Source organism: Artemia sp. Qi Xiang Cuo, chromosome 16 (genome assembly GCF_049724085.1).
Source record: "Artemia sp. Qi Xiang Cuo chromosome 16, ASM4972408v1, whole genome shotgun sequence".
Lineage (NCBI taxonomy): Eukaryota > Metazoa > Arthropoda > Branchiopoda > Anostraca > Artemiidae > Artemia > Artemia sp. Qi Xiang Cuo.
The window spans coordinates 25,279,637-25,301,863 of record NC_142809.1 but is presented as its reverse complement, the minus strand read 5'-3'; the positions used below and the strand labels follow the sequence as shown (position 1 = coordinate 25,301,863).

Below are 22,227 nucleotides of genomic sequence, written 5' to 3'. Positions count from 1 at the left end.
TAAGCACGCTTAACAAAAACTAAGCTTATTTTACACAGAGACTTGCCTCAAATTTTGTACTGATTCAGGTCTAGTTCTGTACCCAATCAAGGCTTATTTTGTCATTACAATAAACGAAAATTTGGCCCGTTTTTCACTCTCATCGTCTGCTTTTTTTCCGATATACGTCCAAATTGTTAAATCTATTTAGAAGTTCAAGACCACCTGTCTCATTCTAATTCTCTGGGTGATAGTGGCGTGCCCCAGGGGTCTATATAAGGGCCGTTACTATTTTTAATTTCCACAAATGATTTTTTATCCAATATGAATAGCCTAACAGCTATTTTTGCGAAGGGTAGGGTGGTACCTGTTAAAGTTAAAACCCCTTCATTGTTTATTGAGACTTAAGTGGCTAAAATAAATTCAGTTATCCAGTGGTTTTTCCTTTCGTTTAGTCCCAAATTTGTCTAGACGAAATTTATGGTTTTTAGGATATCCAAACAAGGAACTGTTAAAGTTGATGGGCTAGTTATTTCTGGAAGTAGAATGAGAAGGTTTAAGATATATTCGGGAATTATTCTAGATGAGTTTCTGTCTTTCCGTAGTCATTCTGATCATCTGCGTATAAAACTAGCCCAAAATTTAGGTTGTTTATATAGAATATAGTACATTTTTTTGTTTTCAATTAATAAAATTCTTTCTCAACTATAAATAGAATTAAGCTAAGCTATTATCGTATAGTTTATTTAAATAAATTTTGATTCGTTTGAAACTCTCAATGTAATACAAAATAAAGTTATAAGAATTCTTGGTACTTTCTTTCATCGCCCTACAAGACTTCAAAGTCTTTCAGAAACAGAAACTCTCTCCTTATTTCTTAAAATATAAAACCTAAGTCAATTAAAAGATTTGCAGTTATCACTTTGGCCTTATGATATTCAGTCTTCAGTGAATGATTTCTATGATTCACCTATTATTGCCACCCTCTCTCGCTTACTCGCTTCTACTTCGCCTCGTTTGGGGAGTCGTATAGACTCCCTTCATTAAAGTTGTGAAAAAGCTAGATTTCCAGATTTGTTCTGCAGAAAAAAGTCTTAAGTCAGATAATAAGTTTAAAAAATCTTAATAGTCAATTTCTTTTAAAGAAAATGTTAACAGAATATATTATTTACCTGTGATGAGAGCGACTTCTTGTTCTATAATTTATGTTTTGAAGCATAATATTGTGAATTTATCACGCCGGGGTATGCTCCTCTGTCCCTATGGCCCTCTCCTGCTCTAAGTAGTAATATTAGTTTATTGTATTCTTTGTTTATTTTATTTCTGTCTTTTGGTGGATCATTTAATTTGCTTTGATAATCGGTAGCCTTCGATTCCAACTTAGATCTTGGTTGGCTTTATTTGGATATTTATGTTTATTTATTCTGTGTGTTAAATAAAATCTAAAATCCCTAAAAAAAAGAAAAAAATGTTGTCCTCTGAAGTGATTTTACAGTATTTTGAGAGGATAGTTTAATGAGAGACACATTTCCAAGAAACAAAACCCTTGAGGAACAACCTTAGTTAATGCCCTCTTACATAGATTAGAGAACCCTTTCAACTAATATTGTAGGCTCTAACTCAATAACAAGCAGAAACATTCTTTTAGCTCCTGGTAAAAATAATAAGCATCTGTTGAAAACGTAACATTATAAGCTCCGTTTTCAGGCCACGCACATCCAACACGGATTCGATACGGGTTGTGCAGATCAGCATTTTGAGTTCCGTGTTCAACACGGGTTTTCTTGCAATAAACAAAAATCAATCTTGCAGGTGAAAACAGGACAAATCATAGTACTGCTCCAACAATACGATACAACTCAAGATTTTGGAGTGAGAATACAAAAAAGAGTCCCCCCAGTTATAAAAAAAGAAGTTTTTCTTAAACTGAAATAATAAACCCCCTTCTCCGCGCTAGATTTTAAGCGTCCATCTGCTTATTTTTCAATTGATTGCAAAAAAAAAAAAAAAATCAGAAAACGCCTAGAGAAGGTCATTTTTCCCAAAAGAGGTTTCAAGTATTTCATACGGTGATATCTTAAAGATAAAAGAATCACTCAAGGTAACAGTAAGGGTCTGATTACTATGAGGGTTCTTTCTGACCCGTCAGCCAAGTCTTTAACACACTTGCTGTGACCCATAAAGAACAACAGAGAGAACTAAAAAGACAATGCTTAAAGCAGGGCCATATCGAGGAATTTTTTTTTCGGGGGGTGTTTTACGCAAGGATTTTTTTCAGGGGGTTGTACACAAAAAAAAACTAAAAAAAAACCATATAGAATTTGTTTATATCCATTTTTGCTAGGTTTTTACGAGTCGGACAACATTTCGGCGAGGGGGGAGGGGGGGGGGTTCAAACCCCCTACCCCTCCCCCTGGGTACGGTCTTGGCTTAAAGGAACAAATGAAGAAAACAAACCTACAAAGATACATCTAACAGAAAATTAGTGTTCAAAATGTAAAAGCTATTAACTTAATTTACAATAAGTTAAAAAAAAAATATATGATGTTACACTTCATCTTCATTTACAAGCATATTTGGAACACCATCAGACACAGGAAACTTTCTCTCAGTTTCAGGACAAATAAGATCACCATTAATGACTTCGACCTAGAAGAAACGGTTTTCAGACACAAAAAACAAGATATTAATAATTTTTTTTACAAATGAAAGAAAATTGAGGTGTTTTAATAACAGATTTCATATCCATGAGTTTATATTGGACATTTCCTATTCTACATTGTGTGTGTCCCAGACTACAACAGCCACCGGATACAGAATGCATTATCAAAATTTTGTGAGTTTCCAAAAGTAATTTTCTACGATTATTGAAATTAAATAATATTTAAGATAATTTTTCGCAAGCTTTTCGTGCGTCTTTCTGGAAGATATTCTCAATACTTTTCTCGTAAGAAAATTTAGATTCCTTATTCATTAACTTACACGGTTTAACTGCCACGCTTTCCTTAGCATGGGCAGCAAATTGGGAGAAATCCTTATTATATAGACTCCATAGCCATCTCGTGAGAAAGCCTGATATTACTAATTACTAACTTAGGCTACCCGTCGTGTGTTGCTGCGATCTCAAAAGAAAAGCAAACTCAAGGAAAATTCCCTCCTGCGAAAGAAATTACTCCTTGAAGATTATCTCCGCATGTAAAATAAATATATAATTTTTAAATTTGAAAAGTATTTGCCAAACTAAGTCGAATACAATATTAAAGAAGCTGTTGAATACCAAATTCAGAGAATTTATTGAAAAAGAAATTTTTGAAAAATAGTAAGTGTGTTAGATGATAGAATTCATAAATAAGTAATCTGTTGATTGAATATCTAGAAAATGTGAAAAATGTGAAAGGAAGTGACTGTTTAGTAATTGTATTGATAATTGTCAAATTCAGTCACCGCAAAAAGTATTATAAGGGTCTTAGGGGGGGGGGGGTAAACTATATACCTAAAATCCTCGCAAGAGTGTACTAAAAACTCTTTAACGTTTCTTGGCAATCGGATGAACAGTGTTGTAATGCATACAGGACACACACAGATGCACAGACAGACATACAATCAATTTAGATATTTAAACTAATATATTAGTCTTCAGTTTTATAGATTATGAGCAAGCGTTCGATTCAGCCGAAAGAAGAGCTTTAGCGAAGGTCCTATCTTTGTATGGTATACAATATTAATACATTAAAGTGATTAGTGCTTTGTACGAGAATAAAATTGCTGCAGTTGAGGTAGGAAATGAGGTTAGTAGCTGGCTTCCTATCAAATCAGGAGTTAAGCAGGGTTGCATTATATCTCTATTTATATTACCCACTTTGATGGACTTTTTCCTAAGCAGCAAAGCAAAGGTTATGGGAGAGCACGGAATCAAATCGGAAAGTATTAGATTTAGATTAGATTATGTTGATGATCAAAACGTCCAAGACCTAAGCGTAAATGGATTTTAGACACTTTTGCGATTTTAGATTGAAAGAATAAGTTTAAAAATTAATGTTAAGAAGACTAAGTCGTTTAGACAGGGAATACGAGATGATGATGATGGGTAATGAGAAGATCGATCAAGTGGAAGCTTCACTAATGTAGGTAATATTATTAATAAAACCAATGAATACAGTAAAGGTGTGAACAATAGAATAGTCAAGGCCGAGGTAATTATTTCACAGTTAAAAACCATCTGAAGAATATTAAGATAAGTCTGCGAACAAAGGTTAGAATATTGGAAGCTACAATGATGACGGTGGTCAAGTAGGGTCTTGAAGCGTGGGCACTCCGAAAGACAGAGGAGGATTTGTCAGATGTTTTCCAGAGATGTTGTCTATGGATTTTAGTACCCATCTGACTAACTGAATTTCAAACAGTAAGCTTTACGAAAAATATGGTTCAATCCCGCTTCCTATCATCCTATGGCTATAATGATAGAAAGGTTGAGATGGCTAGGACAGGTTCAGCAAATGAAGGATGACATATTGCCAAAGATCGTCCGAAGACAAAGGAAAACCAGGTCGCCCTCGAATTGGGTGGGAGAGTTGAAAAAACAGATTTCATTGAAATTGGAACTTCCTGGGAGGATGTAAAGATGGAGGCTTTGAATAGATAGGGATGGAACAGGAGCGTGAGTAGCTATGTTGGCCTCAAGCGGCTTGATGCTTTGGTGAGTTGCAAGTAGTACCAGTAGTGGTATAAAGATCAATCCCCATCCTATGAAATCCTATTACGAAACTTCATGCATATGACCTCTAAAGGCCCTAGGGCAAGGACCGTAAATAGTACAAATTGGCACTTGTTAAAACATTTATTCCATAATAGAAATAGCGGGTTGGGCAATATATAAGGAACAGCAACGTGTATTAATTTGAAACCTCAAAAGCACGTTGAGGGAGGCGTCGACCTATTCCAAATACGCCATATACATCCAGGTTACCAAATATGATATCTTTAATATGTAAGAAATGGATAAGATAACTATTTTGAAACATCGAGGGAATATGGGGGGGGGGGGGGTAATGGGCACTTAATTCTGACTTGGGAGAAAGGCTACAGATAAATATAAAATAGTATACACGTCTAAGTTACCAAAAGGGGGTATCTGCAAAATCTCAGGAACGGCTTAGGGCATTGATTGGGAACTTTAAGGGTGTGTTGTGGGGGATGTTGAACTAAATCAAAAAAAGGTTAAGAAATAGCATTTGCAATATTTCAGAAATGGTTTAGTGTTGGTTGGGAGCTTTCAAGGACTGGTGAGGAAGATGTTGATCTAAATCTATAGACGCTTTTTGCCTTCAGGTTACAAAATAGAGGATTTCTAATATCTAACAAGCCACTATGGGTATTAATCTAAAACTTTAGAAGAATACTGAATTAAAATGAAATTTTGAGGCCAGCACAAGTAATATGTCAAGACATGGAGACACTATCCTAAATATATCATTGGTGAACAACAGATTACGCACGTGGTACATTAGCTTGGTCCCAGCTTATCTTCTACTTCTCTCTATTTACACCAACAAATCATAGGGTAGGCAGCGCAACCAACTGAATGCCCTCAATTCAGTCTGTACGAAGGAAATTTCTTCTTTGTCACTAGAGTTTCACGTGTTTATCGTGCAAGTTTTCTAACATCACACAAGAAAAACATGTAAATATTTTTCGCCACAGGGAAAGGTTTTAGTTTCTTATTGCATTGAAGAATCAAAAATTTATTCCATGGCTTCTTCCATTTCAATTGTATAGGGTTATTACTTAGTTCACTAACTTTTGATGATAGATTTATCGAAAGTAATGCAAATTAAATGACTATTTCTGTGTTTGCCTCTACCTCTGTAGGGTTTTCTTACATTCAAAAAATCACATTATATTTTTTTTTTGGGGGGGGGGGGCAATCCTACATTAGCAATGATTGGTTGGTAAAAAAGGGCGAAGGGAAGAGGACTATTCCATGCACCAAGGGCCCGCTTTGCTTCTCAAATCAAATAGACCAAAAATCCTTGCGTGATTTCATTCCAAAAAAAAGAGTACTATACTTAACTTCCTGCTAAAAAGTTAGCAAGGAAAGGTGAAGGCCCATTTTGGTCTTTCAACTGCGTAAACTAAAAATTCTTGTATAATATCAATTCAAACAAGATGAAACACATCTACCTTTGCACTAAAAAGCTGGCAATAGTAGGGGCAGTGGCTTTTCCAGGGCTAACTGGCCTGGTATACTTCTCCAGTGAGTAAAACCTAAAATCCTTGGGCGATTTCACCTAAAAAAAAGTTGTAACATGCCTACTTTTCTGCTAAAAATTGTTCCAGTAACACAGATTATAAATCATTCCGTGGTTTCGCTTCAAAGAAGGTGCAACATGCCTACATTTCTGCTAGATCAACACTTATCATTTGCGCTAAGATTTTTTTTTGTACCAAACCAAGATCCAACTTACCTTTAAACAGAGTCGTTATCCGACTTCGTTTTTTTTTTTCAATATGTAGCGCTTCTTGTAAGTTGTAAATTCCTTCAAATCCTTGAAGTGGCATATCTCAAGAACGAATCTTTGTACAAGAAAGCTAAAGTAAGGTCATGTGTTTAGACAGCAGCTCCCGGATTATTTTTCAGGATGAGAAAAAAAATTTACCTGTCTCGGATCAATAGTTCCTCTTCTTGCCAAAGGCCAATTTCCTAACACTACTAACAAGATACATGCAAAGAGAAAGGTTCAAATAATTTACAATTGATAAAGCTATTAATGTTTACCTTGGGAGAAACATGTGACACTATTGCTCAGTCTCAGTCCGGAAAGTAAAAAATGAATATCGCAAATTCAACCGTGATGATGAATGGAAATGAATACTAGCAGCATTTGATGGCAGCACATTTTTTTTCCAATAAGCAAATTTTTCTATTTGTTTTCAAAAGAAGATTGCACCTTGAGCACGTTTAGATTTTTTTCAAAACTTCTTGCCACAGGCCAACTTCCCAACACTACTAATAAGATACAAGCAAAGGGAAAGGTTCAAATAGTTTACGAATGATAGAGCTATTAAAGCTTACCTCGGGAGGGACATGTGATACTATTGCTCAGCCTCAGTCCGGAAAGTAAAAAAATGTAAATTGCAAATTCAACCGTGTTCACGAACGGAAATGAATATTAGCAACATTTGATGGCAGCTCATTTTTTTTCAATAGGAAAATTTTTATATTTGTTTTCAAAAGAAGATATTTTTCAGCAATGGGGCAAGGAGAACCGTTACACCTTGAGCACATTTAGAATTCTTTCAAAACTTAATTTGAAACTGGGGCTTCCCTGCTTGCATCTTTAAACAGAACCTCTGCTTGCGCCTTTAAACAGAACCTTACATTTGAAAGCGTAAACACGGCTCGAAGAAACAAGGCTTGGCAAAACAACTTCAGATAATTTTTGACTTGGCAATAAAACTCAACTTCAACATGCACATTGTACATTCTGGATCAATGTTAAGCATAACCATCCGTTTTAGCACCGGGTAAAAATTATGTTTGCCATACTATAATACGCCTTTAAAAATTATTTAATTAAAACACATGTTTATTAGGGTGGTCCTTATTTTTTCACCTCAGAATTATAAACCTCCCACGCTGCCATTTTTGTCTACATCAAAAGTTAACAATATGGGCAAAAAACTTTCCAAATTGGTCAATATTTAGGGTATGCTCAATTCAAGTGAAGTTGAGCATACAATCGCTATACTTCTGCTTGGACAATGTTTAACGTAATTTCGGATGCACTTAGGAAATTCATTCAGCAAAAAAAATTTAATAAGGACACATTAGATATAATCAATACTAAACTCATCCAATCTTTAGTTTGTTAAAACAATCATGATTACTGGTTAAAATATGTCACTGGCATAGCAAATATCAAATGTATCTTTTGGTAATTGATAAAAAATTACACACTACAAAGTCATGCTGGGCCTGGGCTGTCAGAGGTTGTGGCTAGCCCTTGAAGGATTGTTGACTTGTTAGAATCAGGAAAGCGTTTGCGATGCTCTTTAACTACTTGCAGAGCAAATTGCATCTGGTCTTCATTTTTTGTTAGCAGCAAATTGTTGTCCTGCATAAGGACAACTCCACGTTCGGCTGTGTCATTCACTACTCGTAGTTCTCTGACGATTGCTTCAGCCTTCACATAGGATTCATTATCCACCCAGGTCTCAGGATCTGTAGACAAGAAACTATCTGGAATGGAAAGGATATGGAAGAAGTTCCTTGTATTGTGTGTAACAAAGTCCTGTAGATTCTTGTTGGTGACTGTAGTTTTGTTCACAGTGATGCGCTTCGGTGGGCCCTCCGTTCCTTCATGGCAGAGTGCTTCGACCATTGCTCTTTTTTCAGTTGCATCAACACCCCTGTCAAAAAATGCCAATCCTATCAGTTCTTCGCTAAGATACCACAGCTGCCAATACAGTTTCTTCAGTGCACCAGTTTCTGCTGGCGATCAACAAGTGAGGAGACTCTTCAGAAGCATTAAATCATTGGCTGGTGCTGTTGTTGGCAAAGGAGAAAGGAACCATGATTTAACATAACTTCCTACACCAAAAGCACAGAAGTTGCCCAGACCAGTGATTTCACGATCTGTCAGCTTGAAGGAATCTCTGAACATGTATATTTTCAATGCATAAATCAGTTGTGCCATAAAACAAGCACGATGAAGGGTTTCTGGTTTCCTGAACATCATACCACAAACCGGAAGGCCACCAATGAACAGCAGGGAAAGCTTGACAAGCTCACAGTAGTCTTCACGTTGGTTACAAATACCCAGCTGATCAGTCAGAAAGGTCTTCATATCATCCAGGGCATCAACCAGAGCTGCAGCAATGACCGGAACCTCAACACCAGGCTTGTAATCAGCATATACAATGTATGGTCAAAAGGCTTTGAACCATTTGAACAGCTGGATGTCTGGGCCACTTGAAGGTCCCATTGTGATGCTGAATGCCTCTTCCAGCATTAATTCATGGATGTGATGTCTGCATGCAAGATGCAGAACACTTCTACCAAGATGCTGTTCAAACAGAGTACAGGCACCATTCATTCAGCTGGTGTTGCTTGATGTTGTATCAAAGCTGAGAGCCTTGATGCTGTCTACAATGCCCCAGTCAGACACTGTGTCCATCATTGCATTTGCCATGACTTTACGAGTACCTGAAGCCAGCTTTGGGATACAAAGCAGTTGTTCTGTGCCAGATCCAGAAACAATTATTGGTAGTCGTTCAACTTTTCATCTCCAGTGAAGTCTTCCATAAGCTTTCCATCCCAGTGAAGAACCATTGCCTACTAGGGATTGAAATCAGAGTTCAACTGAGATGGAAATGTGACACGATGCTTTTGAAGGTAATGTCTTATAGATGATCTGTTGATATTGAAATCCTGAACATTGTGACCTTTCGCTTGAATTATTGAGGCAATGATCTGAACTGCTTGCCTGTTACTTGTCTTTTGTGTGGTCTAGGGATGACCGGAGTGCAGGAGTTAAAATGTTAGTTCTTCCACGTTTTCGTTTTGGTGTACATGGTTGTTTGGTGGCTTCACTGCCGATTCTTTGTAATACTTTCATGTCTGCATCATCATTACTAGAAGACGAATCAGAAGACTCCAAGAACACAGTTTGATCCAGATTTGCTATGTCAAGTTGCTGTTTCGTCTTCAAGTGAAACTGGCTTTTTTGTTTATTTTCCTGTACTTTCTCCTTTTTTGTAAGTGACATGTCAACCCCTGCCATAACCCCTTGCCTTCCTTTTTCCCGCTGGGCCAACAAGAATTGCTTGTCTTCCTCAATTTTGATGAGCTGTAACGCTTCCTGGTGAGCTACGTCAAAGAGATCATTGAAAGCTTCCTTGAATTCTTCCTCATTGGCTATCTGAGGTGCTGTCCTTCTTGCTTTGTTTTTCTTCAACCCTTCCCATCTCTGCACAAAAACTTCAAGTTGGGCAACTGCATGATCACTCCAGCGCATGGGTATTCTGGCTTTCTCCCAGAACATTTGAACGTCCTTAATTACTGATACTGCTGCCTCATGTTTAGTCTTGCCTACTTTCAGCTTTGTGGCATAGAGCCTGAGAACATCACCAATCGATGGCAATTTTGAACCATATAGATCTTCCAAAGCTGAACCAAGCAGGTACACTTCCTGTTTACTGCGTTTGGATGTGGAAATCGCCATGACCGACTGTAAAACAAAACATTTTATGTGTACTTTAACAATTGTCCAATCTGTCATAAAATTACATAGCAGACAACATTGAATCAAAAATAGTATTGTTCTAATAGCAAATTAATAACAAGTCAATTTCAAATATGAATTTACTATATCTGATAAATGACAAAATTTCAGTTATAACAACAAACATTAAATGTAAATTGATATATTCAGTAATTCACCTGATATTGTCTTATCAGCTTGGTATCCTATGTATTTATAATCAATCTTTATCTGAGAAAATAAAAACTAAACAATACTAAAGATGTCTGCTGCAAGAATATTTAATCAAATGTAATAATAAACCATTGATTGATTCAGTAAGTAAAAGTTGAAGTTAATTTTAAATAGTGACATAAACTTCTGTAGTTTTACACGAATATATCTGCTAGATTTGCAAGAAAATGCACAGACACCTAATTGATTATTAATATATTACCCTGAATCCCTTTAGTTATCTCTTTATATAACACATAACACCTGTTTTGTGTTAGAATTCACAATAAATACACAATTAACTAATAAATATATGCCCTGAACCAATGATTTTCTTTATATACACCCGATTTCTATAACATTCGAGTATAATCAAAATTCGGGTGCCTTGAGCATACCACAAACATGAAGTTATCCTAAAAATATATGACACTTTTTTTTCTATCATAGAAGAATAGTTTAGGATGGTGTGAGGCAGAAAAAACAAAAAATATTTTTTTGATACATACATAAGGACCACCCTAATGTTTATGTTGATGGAATTATGTAACTTTTTGGAAATTTTTTTTTTTTAAACATTATGCAGTATAAGGGTCTGCACTTATAAGGGCTTACACTTTCTGTAAACAATACAGAAGTTAGACCCTTACCACTTTCTTTTAATAAACCAAAATCAACAGCATAAAAAAAAGGACAAACTAGTGTCGTTTGAAAAAATTCTTGTTTACATACCTCCATGAGCACGTGATGGGCTTTCCTCAAAAAATTATCATTTGTTTCATAGTCTGATATAACTTCACGGGGTAAATCTAAACCAATACCAAGGTCTTCAGCAGCCTGACAAACAGCCGACCATTCAAGCTTAGGAATCATTCTCGCAATAAACTCGGGGTTAAATTCTACTTCTGAAACTTTTGTATCTTTAGCCTGAAATATGAACGTTTTATAAATATAATATTCAAAAAAAAAAATTTTGGGCTTTGCTTAAAATCAGTCAAATTCTAAATATGATTTAAAAATTGATTCTTAATTTAGAAAATGAACAGAATATCAGCTTAATGCAAGAGTACATTGGTATATTCCTTAATTTGCACCATATATTTTCTGGAATACACAACAAAAAAAAACGATGGAATACCAGGAGGTAGTCTAAATACTTTCATGGTCAGAATCTCCATGGAACAGACTAATGTCAGATGGTAACATGATCAGAAAGCCTGAAAGTCTTTGATTCTTTCAGATCATGCACCATTGTAAAACATTTGAAAATCATATCCTTATTGCTCCTAGCAGCAATTTATGATATGCTCTATTTAAAAGCTAACTCCCAGAAAAGAGCATTATGGTACTACGAAAGGGTGCTCCAAAAATCATCACCAAACGAGAAATACTCAACCTACCTTGGCCCTCAATCATCTACAAACTAGGCCACCAGGAAAACTGTTACCACTATTATGATATTTTGAAAAAATATTAACAACAAAGTTCCATTTACCTATTTTAAATGAATGCACATTCAAATTATATTGTATTTAGAGATACTTTCCCAAGCTACTACCCTTTAGACTACTGCTATTACTAATCATATCGCGTAGAAGCATCAAGGACACTTAGGACACAGCTACGTACGCTCTTTTTCCACCCTAGTGGAAAAAGAATACTTGTAATAACTCAAGTGTTGTTGGGATGAACTCACTTCCTTAAACATTAAATAAGGAAAAACAAGTTTTTTTTTAATTAAAAGTAAGGAGCAACATGATAACTAAGATAATTTCTTAAACCACATTGGCCTGACATCACATAAAGAAAGAAAAACGAGTCAAAATGGGGTTTTTATAGGCCAAATGACGACACTGAAAAAACAAAGCGAATATTTCGAGAGGACAAACGCCTCTCTTCTTCAGCGCGAAACGAAACGATGTATCAATAAAAGCCAAAAATTAAAAGAATTAAAACTAACTACCTAACAACCATAAAAGCGAGTTATTCGCCAATATCCGCGATTTGCACAAAATCCAAAAAAACATGAACTGCCATCGACGGATACTAGCGAGCAACTCGTTTCGTTTCGCGCTGAAGAAGAGAGGCGTTTGTCCTCTCGAAATATTCGCTTTGTTTTTTCAGTATCGTCATTTGGCCTATAAAAACCCCATTTTTGCTCGTTTTTCTTTTTTATAACATGATAACTTAAAACGAATAGAGATTATGCCATATGTGAAGAGCTGAACTCTCCTCAATCCCTTGCTCTTTGCCCAATAGGTTTTTAATACTTTAAAAAACTGCTTATTCCAATGAAACAACCCTCATGGTTCAGGAGTATTTTTTAAGCAATTGAGACAAGAAGTAAAACTTTAGAGTAAAAATCGAGGTATTGATGAGGGGACAGCCCTGCTCATACATGTAATAATTTCTGTTCGTTTTAGATTTTGATGCTGCTCCTTATTTTCAGCTGAGAATTTTTTATTTATTTTCTGATCGTGTTTTAAATTATGACAGGAAATCAGCATCCCCCCTCCAGTAGAGATTTTCTCCGGCAGAAAATCTCCAGACGGAAAAATTGTCCTACGAAAAATCCCCCTGGAAAAATATTCAAAAGAATTACAACCACGCTGAAAATTTCCCACAATCTCTCCACATGTACAACTGAGAAGTCAAAGAGAAAGAAAGACAAATAAAAGAATTTATATAGAAATTCTGACAAATCCTCCCTGTGTAAAACCTTCCCCATGAAAATTCACCGCCAGAAACTTCTTTCCCCATGGAAAATTCACCTTGTATATGATCACCCCCCTCCCAAAAAATGTCTGCATACTTCCCAATGACAAATACTATATGTAAACAACGGGCGAATTTCATAATTTACAGCCCTTCCCCCAGGAGCTGAAGCATAGTTATTGGACCTTTCAAATATGCTGAACAAAATGGCCATCTCAAAATTTTAATGGGATGACTTTGGGGGGAAAAGGGCATGGGAGGGGGCTAGTTGCCCTCCGATCTTTTTGGTCCTTAAAAAAGGCAGTAAACCTTTTAATTTCTATTCAAATGAGCCCTCTCACAATCTTCTATGACCAATGGTTGGATACAATCACCTCTGAGAAAAAAAAGCACACGTCTGTGATCTTTCTTCTAGCAAAAAAATTTTTTTTTTTAGACTAGAGCTTTAAACCTCTACAGTAAGGTTCTCTGATATGCAGAATCTTTTATTAGCTTGTGATTTTCATTAAGCTCGTTTGACTTTTTGCTCGTGCCCTCCCCCTTGGAAAATCAGGTAAACTTTCTTAGGCTTGTAGCTTTTGATGGGTAATATTAAATTTAATGAATTTAAATATGCAGAATCAGCATAAAAAAAACAATTTTTTGATGTATTAATTTTTATCAAAATTCTGTATTTTAGAGTTTTGATTACAATTGGGCTGGGTCACTCCTTACCAACAGTTCATATCTACAAACCGCTCGAAACGAGATTTTCAGAATACTAATTTATTTCATTTCCTGTTTAATCATTTTGAATTAGTTGTAAGGGATACAATTTCTTGTATTTTTCATCATATTTTACACCTGTCATTAGCTACACCGAAATTTTAACAAGCTACATATCAGGATCCATCAAGATTACTACCCATACTGCCTCCTCAATTTTACTTCTTCAAATATTGGTTTATATTCTGGTTACAAACCACATCAAAACCTCTCAGCTAACTGGAAGGGAGCTGTTCCAGTTCCAACTACGCAATCAAACAGTCTTAGCATAGAAAATGATAGTAACTTTACAAGTGACTATCTGTGACTATATGTGACATAATGATTCTTTATTAGATTCTATTTAAAAAAAAAACAAAGTTTTTCAAATGGATAAGACTTGTACAATCACTAGAAGTTACAAATGAATGAAATAAACTAAAAGATTTTGTAATGTTTTATTACAAATCAGTAGAATCTAAAATGCGTTGTGAACTTCAAATTTTGTTTGAATTAACATAGGGCAATTTTTACAAACCAACTTGCAACAAATCAGACAGCTTGATTTGCCTCCTCAAAGACAAGAAATAACCAACAAAAAAATTCAAAATAAACACTTCTAAAAAAGAAAAAGAAGAAGATGGAAAAAAGGGTAACTTGTGAAAAAAAAGTAGATGGAGATATGAACAATAATCAGTAAAAACATACAAAAAACAAGAATAGTACTGTAAATTGAAAGAACTTCTTTCAATTTTTTCTTTTTAATGTGAGCAGTAATGATGATTCACTTAATAATCAAGATGCCTTATATTTATTAGCAATTATAATACAATTTTATATATAATTTTTCAGCCTTCCTGAGGTTAGCTAAACAATGTTATACAATTTTAAAAAATTATTCTGAACAATTTGCAGCCCTAGTAGTATATATATATATATATATATATATAAATATATATATATATATATATATATATATATATATATATATATATATATATATATATATATATATATATATATATATATATATATATATATATATATATATATATATATATATATATATATATATATATATATATATATATATATATATATATATATATATATATATATATATATATATATATATATATATATATATATATATATATATATATATATAATATATATAACGGCTACGCGACTGGCTTATATATATATTGATTCTCATTGTTGCTTGTCTTCTAACCACAGACAATGTGAGCTTTTTCTTAATGTCATGGCTTCACCATAGGTTCAATACAACCATCCTGGGAAAATACAAATTCTTCTTTAAAGTTGTCACCTATTTAGATCGTTCTTGTGCCCAAAAATGTAATATGCCAGTTTTAAAAAAAGAAGTACCTAACAGAATTTGAGGAAAAATCTAAAAACACATATACACATAATTATTGCTCATTAAATTAATCTAAAAAAGGCATGAAATTAAAACAGTAAAAAATTTTTATTGGCAGTTGTCAATGCTTCCTTCCATACAGCATTATATGTTTGTCAATCATTTTCAGGTGGTAGCAGAACTTTTAAACTACATTGTCTTTCAACATGACAAAATGCCATGTACTGCATATCATGATTAAAAGCTGGAGTACGGAGGTTGACGCCAACAAATTCCGAAGTTTGGCCTTGCGACTTGTGTTTGGTCATGGAAATGCAGGTCGAGGTGAAAATTGAGGTTGTTGAAGAGTACATCCAAGTTAACCTTTGCTGTAGTCAAGCGTAACTCTGGAAATGTGAAACTCCTGATGTTTCCCCAGTAATTATGTTTCCCTAATTATGTTGTTACATAATTCAGTAACAATGCAGCAGATTCCATTTCAAATCCCTTCTGAAATATGTAATTTATGAAAAATCGTAACTATTGTATTTTTCTCAGGGGTTGGCAAGTCTGCAGTATCAATTGAATTAAGGAATTATGGAGTGAATTCAATTCCTTCTTCCTCTTTGCCTTTTACAGAATCATAACTTTTATAAGATTTGTATTTTTCTGGGAGGTGATCAACAATTTTCCCATTTATTTTACTAGCTTCTTTGCCAAGCAACGTTAAAATAACGCGATCCTCTTGATTTGACAGACATTCTATTTCATTGAAGTCATTTTTGGGAAGATTTCCATATCCCAGGTTCAGGATGTATTTTACAAATGCTTCCTGTTCAGGATCGATTTGCATATTTTTTTTCTAAGGATACATGTTTGAAATACTTCCAAAGATGACTTTTTTATTGACCCTTCAAGTGTTTAACTGCAGTTGCTTTGGAGTTGAACTGGTCAACACTGTTGGATATTGCCTCCAGCAACTATAATTTTCCCTCCAACTGGCAAATTTGGATTTGCAATGGACTGCAACAACTGATCTATATTTTGTAAGCCATACTTGGGTAACATTGGTGCTTTGTCAAATAGAAAAACTTCCATGTGAGTTGATTCTAAAGCTTGGTTTGAACCAGGTCTCAGGCTGGAAATTGAATCTAAAGAAAGCTAAACTTTCAAGCCAAAGGTCTTGGGTGTTGTTAGTCCAAATGACAATATAGTTGATGCTATTCCTGTATACTCCATATATTTTACTTTGTGATTTTCGCCACACAGAATGTGATACAAGGTTTTATAAACAAATTTTTTACTGGTACCACCTGGTTCATCTATGAAAAAAAAACATTTTTCCCAACATATTCAGGACCATTCACAGCCTATAAACTATTATCTAAAGTTTGGAGCTTTTTTGCATACAGAAGCCAATAGATACTGTCTCCAGTAGCAGCTAAATTACTGAAATTTATAAATTTTTACTAGGGTGCAATAATATGATAAGTATGCTTCAGTGTAGTATCTTTAGATATATTAATTTGTTGCACTTGCCAAATAAAATCCTCTGCCAACTGATTTTTGAATCTTTTCAAAGACCTTCTGCATTTCTGAAAGCAAGAATATGTGCAAAGAGCATTTGAATTACAGATGGCATTTTGGACAGTGCTGATTCTTCCAGGACATAAATCTGCTGTTTACGTTGTGAATTTGACCAATGGCATGTAACTGATGGGGTAGTGGTTGCCATGTAGCCTACTCTTTTTTCCATTTCATTTAAGTCATAGGCTTTTTCCTACATGTAGTTATCTTTTTCAAAAGATCTGTCTAGTCATGCAACTCAAGTTTACATATGGAACTGAACACAAGTACATTTATATATAGTTATAGGAAAGAACACACTCTATCCCATTGTGGTTTCAGCAAATTCTATCCCATTGTGGTTGAAGCTACAACCACGATTTTAAAGCAAATGACTATATCTACTTGCTTTTGTAATGAACAAAAAACATTTAAAATCAAATCAATTCTTGATGAAAAGACTTCTTTTTCATATAAAAGATGATGATCATGGTTACAGTGATGGTGCAACACAAACTTATCTTTTGACAAGCTAATATAACACAAATGTATTAAAGAACAAACTATAACCCATGGTAATTGAAGTTTTAAAATAAATCATTTCTGACTGATTGGGGTGCATGATTCCCTGTGGTACATCAATTACCATTCTAATCTAAAACAAAACATAAGCTTTTTCCTGTGAGTGATTATCTGAAAAAATCTGTCTTGTCATGCAATTCAAGGGGAGAATTGTCTAAGTTATGGTCAATAATACTTTCATAAGGAATAGTAATCAAAAAAGAAGAGAAAAGGTAAGATAAAGGAAAAGGGAAAATAAGGAAAAAAGAATTACTATAAAACCTATGGGAAAATTCTCTATTCTGGATCATGTCAATGGAAGAAACTTAGAAAAATGAAAGATATGAAAATAGAGCTGATTTTTTTTTTAGGCCTATATATCTATCTATCTAAAAAAATTAAGTAAGTTTTAAAACAAAATACAATTTTCTAAATATACATTTCTGAACTATATTTCTCTAAGAAATATTTCTATTTTCTAAGAATTTTCCAAATAAAAAAAAAAATTATAAATACAAATATTTGAGTAATACAGTCTATTGGTTCCAGTTCTTTTTGATGTAAAACTATTAGTAGGCTAACATTGAAAGTATAAAGATTCAAATTTAACAATCGGGTTGAAATTTGAGGACATTATTATGCTGAAAAATAAGAAAAAAATTAAAGAAGATATAGCTGCAATTGTTATAGATAATCCATCAGGTATTTGTAAACCTGGATTTTCTGGAAATGATACCCCAAAAACAGTACATCCTGTTGTGACTGGACATCCAAGAAATAGGGGCTAATGATCAAAGCTAGGATACTTATGTAGGTGATGATGCTCAAACAAAAAGGGAGTTTTGGGTCTCAATTACCCTGCTGAACATGGGATTGAAGAAGCTAGGGACAATCTGGAGAAAATCTGGCATCATACCTTCTACAATGAACTTTGTGTTGCCCCAGAAGAACACCCAGTTTTACTCACGGAAGCTTCTCTTAACCCAAAAGCCAACTAAAAAAAAAAAAAAAAAAAAAAAAAAAAAAAAAAAAATTCAGATGATGTTTGAAACTTTTAATACCCCTACCATTTAGGTTGCCATCCTTTCCCTCTCCACATCTGGCAAAACCACTGGTATTGTTCTTGACTATGGTGATAGTGTATCACAAACTCTACCCAACAACAAAAGTTATGCCCTTCCACACGCAATTTTGAGATTGGATCTTGCTGGGTGAAATTTGACTAATTTTTGATGAGAATTCAACCAAGAAAGGATATCAAGGAGGAATCATTTGTGATGTCAAAGAAAAACTTTACTAAGTTGCTTTGGTCTTTGATCAGGAGATGACAACTGCCACCAGCTCAATATCTCTTGAAAACAGCCATAAACTGCCTGATGGTCATGTATTACTATTGGTAATGAAAGATTTAAATGCCCAGATGCCTTATTCTAGCCCCCCTTGCACAGTATAGAATATTGCAGCATTCATGAAACTACCAACAATAGTATTAAGAAATGTGATGTCAATATCAGAAAGGATCTCTACACCAATACCGTTTTTTCTTATGGTACCACCATGTACCCTGTCATTGCTAATGGAATGCAGAAGGAAATCTCTGCCCTTGCATCATCCATCATCAAGATAAAAATTATTGCCCCACCCGAGTGTAAATACTCTATATGGATTGGTGGATCTATCCTAGCTTTGCTCTTAACTTTCCAACAGATGTGGATTTCTAAACAAGAATACAATGAATCTGGACCATCCATTGCTCACAGAAAAGGCTTTCATTATCTTATGCCTAAGAGTAGTAGCTTATGCCACTAAATTTGATCCTTGTTAAAGAAATTGAGTTGAAAGATGATTAAGGTTACCATCATCTTAGAGTAGAACAAATTAAACTTGGTTTTTACTAAGTAATTGAACAATTAATCAATTTTTTTATACAGAAAATAAAGAATGGCCAAGACCCAAGATAGGTTGCAAATACCCCAAGTTAACAAATCAATCTGGGCAAAAATGATCAATGATAATAGCCAGGTCCTGCAAAGTGACCCTAATGCTGTATAGAAGTTTATACCTTAATGTCATTATCAAAGTCAAACTTATAAATAGCATGCAAGCATAAAAATTACTTTTTGAAGGTGTCCTTATCAGTGTTTTCCATCAAAAAGAATTTTCCTTGTTGTTCTAGGTGAAGTCAGTATTTCTGCTGCAGGGGTGTAATTTGCTATCAGGCAAGGGGGGGGGCAACTGCTGCCCCAGCTGACATTTACTGCCTTCAAAAATCTTGTCACACTAAGATAGGGTCTACATAATTCAAGCATCTCATAGACAGATCAGTTTTCTTTGGTATACCTTTGCAGTACTATATGGCTCATGTATCATTTCTCTACACCCCTACTCTGTTCCATAGGGGATTCAGATCACAGCAATTCCTAATGTCTACTTTTTATTCCTGTTATTTTTATAGTTCTTTTATTTATTCCTGTAAATTTGATTTTGCAATAGCATTTTACCATGAAACTTAATCAAGATAATAGTTACCATTCCTGAAGGGGATAAAGGGAGAAATTTTTACTAAAAAACAAACAGTTGCCCTCCCTCTAATTTTGAGAAACACATTGTTCTGTCATTCTCTTGATTTTTGTGAATATAATCAATTTCATAAACTTCTTCAGAGATTAAATTTGTACTGTGTTTACCCTCTAGTATATTGTTGACAACTTTTTCTACTACCTGGGAGCAGGTCCAATCACCTCCTACAGGCCAGTGAGAGATAACCCAATTTGTTGTTGTTAATTCAAAATATAATCTTGTCTGTTCTACTTTTGGCAGTCATTTGAAAAGCAATGAAAAATTCTAGTTTAGCTACTTTTTGCTATCTCAGAAAGGGGTTAGGTTAGCAAAATGGGTACTTGTATAATATACCCTCTACTGCTCAAGTTGTTCATGCATTGACACACTGTAAACTGGTTTCTTTTCCTAGTTTCTTTCAACTTAGCATGAAAAAGACAAAGAGAAGTGACAGAATAGATGAAAAATATATAATTTGGGCTATATATTTGCACATTAGGAGGGAGTAGGGTAAAGTATTTGGACAGTGTGAAGTCAAAAAACAATTCTTACTTCATAACATCAGGATAATTGAAGCTAACACATTAGGCATGCAGACCCACTGTACTTTACCCCCCAACCCTCTAGTGTGCAAATATATAACCCAAATTTGCTTCTAAAGTATTATATTTTTTATACTTAGGTATATTTTATTAGGATTAACCTAACTTCACTTCTTGAGCTGTAGGGGGTATATCACACAAATGCTGCAAAATGAAACTTTCAGAACAAAACTACTGGCTAAAGTATGTCCAAGGAAGGTATTTTGAAGTGCCTAGCTCTACTCTGTCTCTCTCTAGAGGGCAGTGACTTTTGATGACCTTTAAACATATTTATGTCATGAAAGTGAAACCTTGATAAACAGATGTTCTGCTTATATGAAGTACAAAAAAACTGCTTTCAGCTTCACAGCTTTGCTCAATCCCAATTTATGAGGTTTCAAAGAGCTGTAAATATATTTCCTAAATTTAGAAGAAGAACAAAAACAAGCTTATGGTTTTGTCAGGGTATAAGGAAGCATGTTAAGAAAACAATTCTTAATTCATAATATGAAGAATAATCAAGTTAACATATTTTGCAGGGGATAAACCTTTATCTTCATTTCTTTCACTGTTGTACAATTTTTTAAACAAAACTAGCCTATGAAAAATAAACATGGATTCAACTGCATTTTTCTATTTTCAAATAATCTATATATGTAATTAAACACCATCAGTATCTTCTAATTATTTTTCACAAAAACTTATTAATAGACAAATACCAATAAATTAAGTTAGGTTAGATGGCAGTTGGGTGTTAGTTTATAATTGATTTTCAAGACACAAATATTTATAAATATGATAAAAAACTGGAAATACAAGAAAATAGTCAATATAAAAGTTCTCCCTGCAAAATATGTTAACTAGGATTATTCCATATAGAATGAAATAAGAATTGTTTACTTAACATGTTTCTTTATGTTCTGGTATAACCCTAGGCTTATACCAAAACCCATTGATATGGCTTAAAATTCTACTCAAACAACAGGAACTATAGTTTCAGAACTAAAAATCAGAGAAAAAGAAACTGATAAATGAAAATTAAGGTAGGCCTAATTGTTGTTTTGTCAAAATTCCAATAAGTATAGGACCTGTCAAGTGGGAAAACTTCTAACACTTAGAAATCACAACAAGGTTAATATTGAAGCTTGGCAACAGGTTCCCAGAGTATGTTTTTGGCCCTGGATTAATTACTGAGAGTTAAATTTTCTTAGCCTATACTCTTTCCAAGATAGCAAAAAGAAGATAAACTAGAATTTTACCCCAACATCAAGTGCTATAAGAGATGACCTACAATAATCTTCAAAGGATACCCAGTAGTCACTCCTTTAATGCACTTAGAGGTTAAGAAATTGTGAGTCAATATCTTCATTTTTTGTTCTCTTTCTTCCGGTAGTTACAGGCAGGGTTTCTAACTATTCGGCCCATGAATATGTCCTTTGAGCATCCAAAAATGTGTCATTTATAGTCAAACTATGTCCATTTTTGTCGATAACATGTCCATAATATGTCCATCTTGAACTATCAGAAACTACTTTTTTAACGACTTGAGTAATTGACCAAAGATGATTTGTAAACCTCTTTCAAAGCGGCCATTTAACATAAAATATAATGAGAACGAAAAAAATTATCTAATACATTCATACAGAACACATTAGTGGGAAAGGACAAAACTCATAAAAACATATAA

At 34.3% G+C, this 22,227-nt stretch overlaps 1 protein-coding gene across 2 annotated transcripts; it reads right to left on the bottom strand.

Annotated features, from left to right (window-relative positions):
• Window positions 1-2,461: 2,461 nt before the first annotated feature.
• Trmt112 (tRNA methyltransferase subunit 11-2) lies at window positions 2,462-21,949 on the bottom strand. 2 transcript variants are annotated; one of them, XM_089102643.1, is made up of 3 exons: window positions 21,832-21,949; window positions 11,187-11,381; window positions 2,462-2,628 (listed from the first exon to the last, which is right to left on the bottom strand). In XM_089102643.1, exons 1-3 carry the CDS (start codon window positions 21,907-21,909, stop codon window positions 2,527-2,529), a joined length of 375 nt encoding a protein of 124 aa, XP_088958769.1. In that variant the 5' UTR covers window positions 21,910-21,949; the 3' UTR covers window positions 2,462-2,526. The 2 variants fall into 2 exon arrangements, with proteins under 2 accessions (XP_088958769.1, XP_088958768.1); XM_089102642.1 differs by lacking the exon at window positions 2,462-2,628 and adding an exon at window positions 5,956-6,266.
• Window positions 21,950-22,227: the final 278 nt, after the last annotated feature.

Bases quoted from the DNA above. Each gene is read 5' to 3' on its own strand.
- Trmt112 (XM_089102642.1), bottom strand. From the start codon at position 21,909: ATGAAGATATTGACTCACAATTTCTTAACCTCTAAGTGCATTAAAGGA. The intron at 11,382-21,831 runs GTAGGTCATCTC...TTCATATTTCAG, and splicing joins GGTATCCTTTGAAGATTATT to GCTAAAGATACAAAAGTTTC. The intron at 6,267-11,186 runs GTATGTAAACAA...ACTTTTTTTTAG, and splicing joins CCCATCACGTGCTCATGGAG to GTGAAATCGCCCAAGGATTT.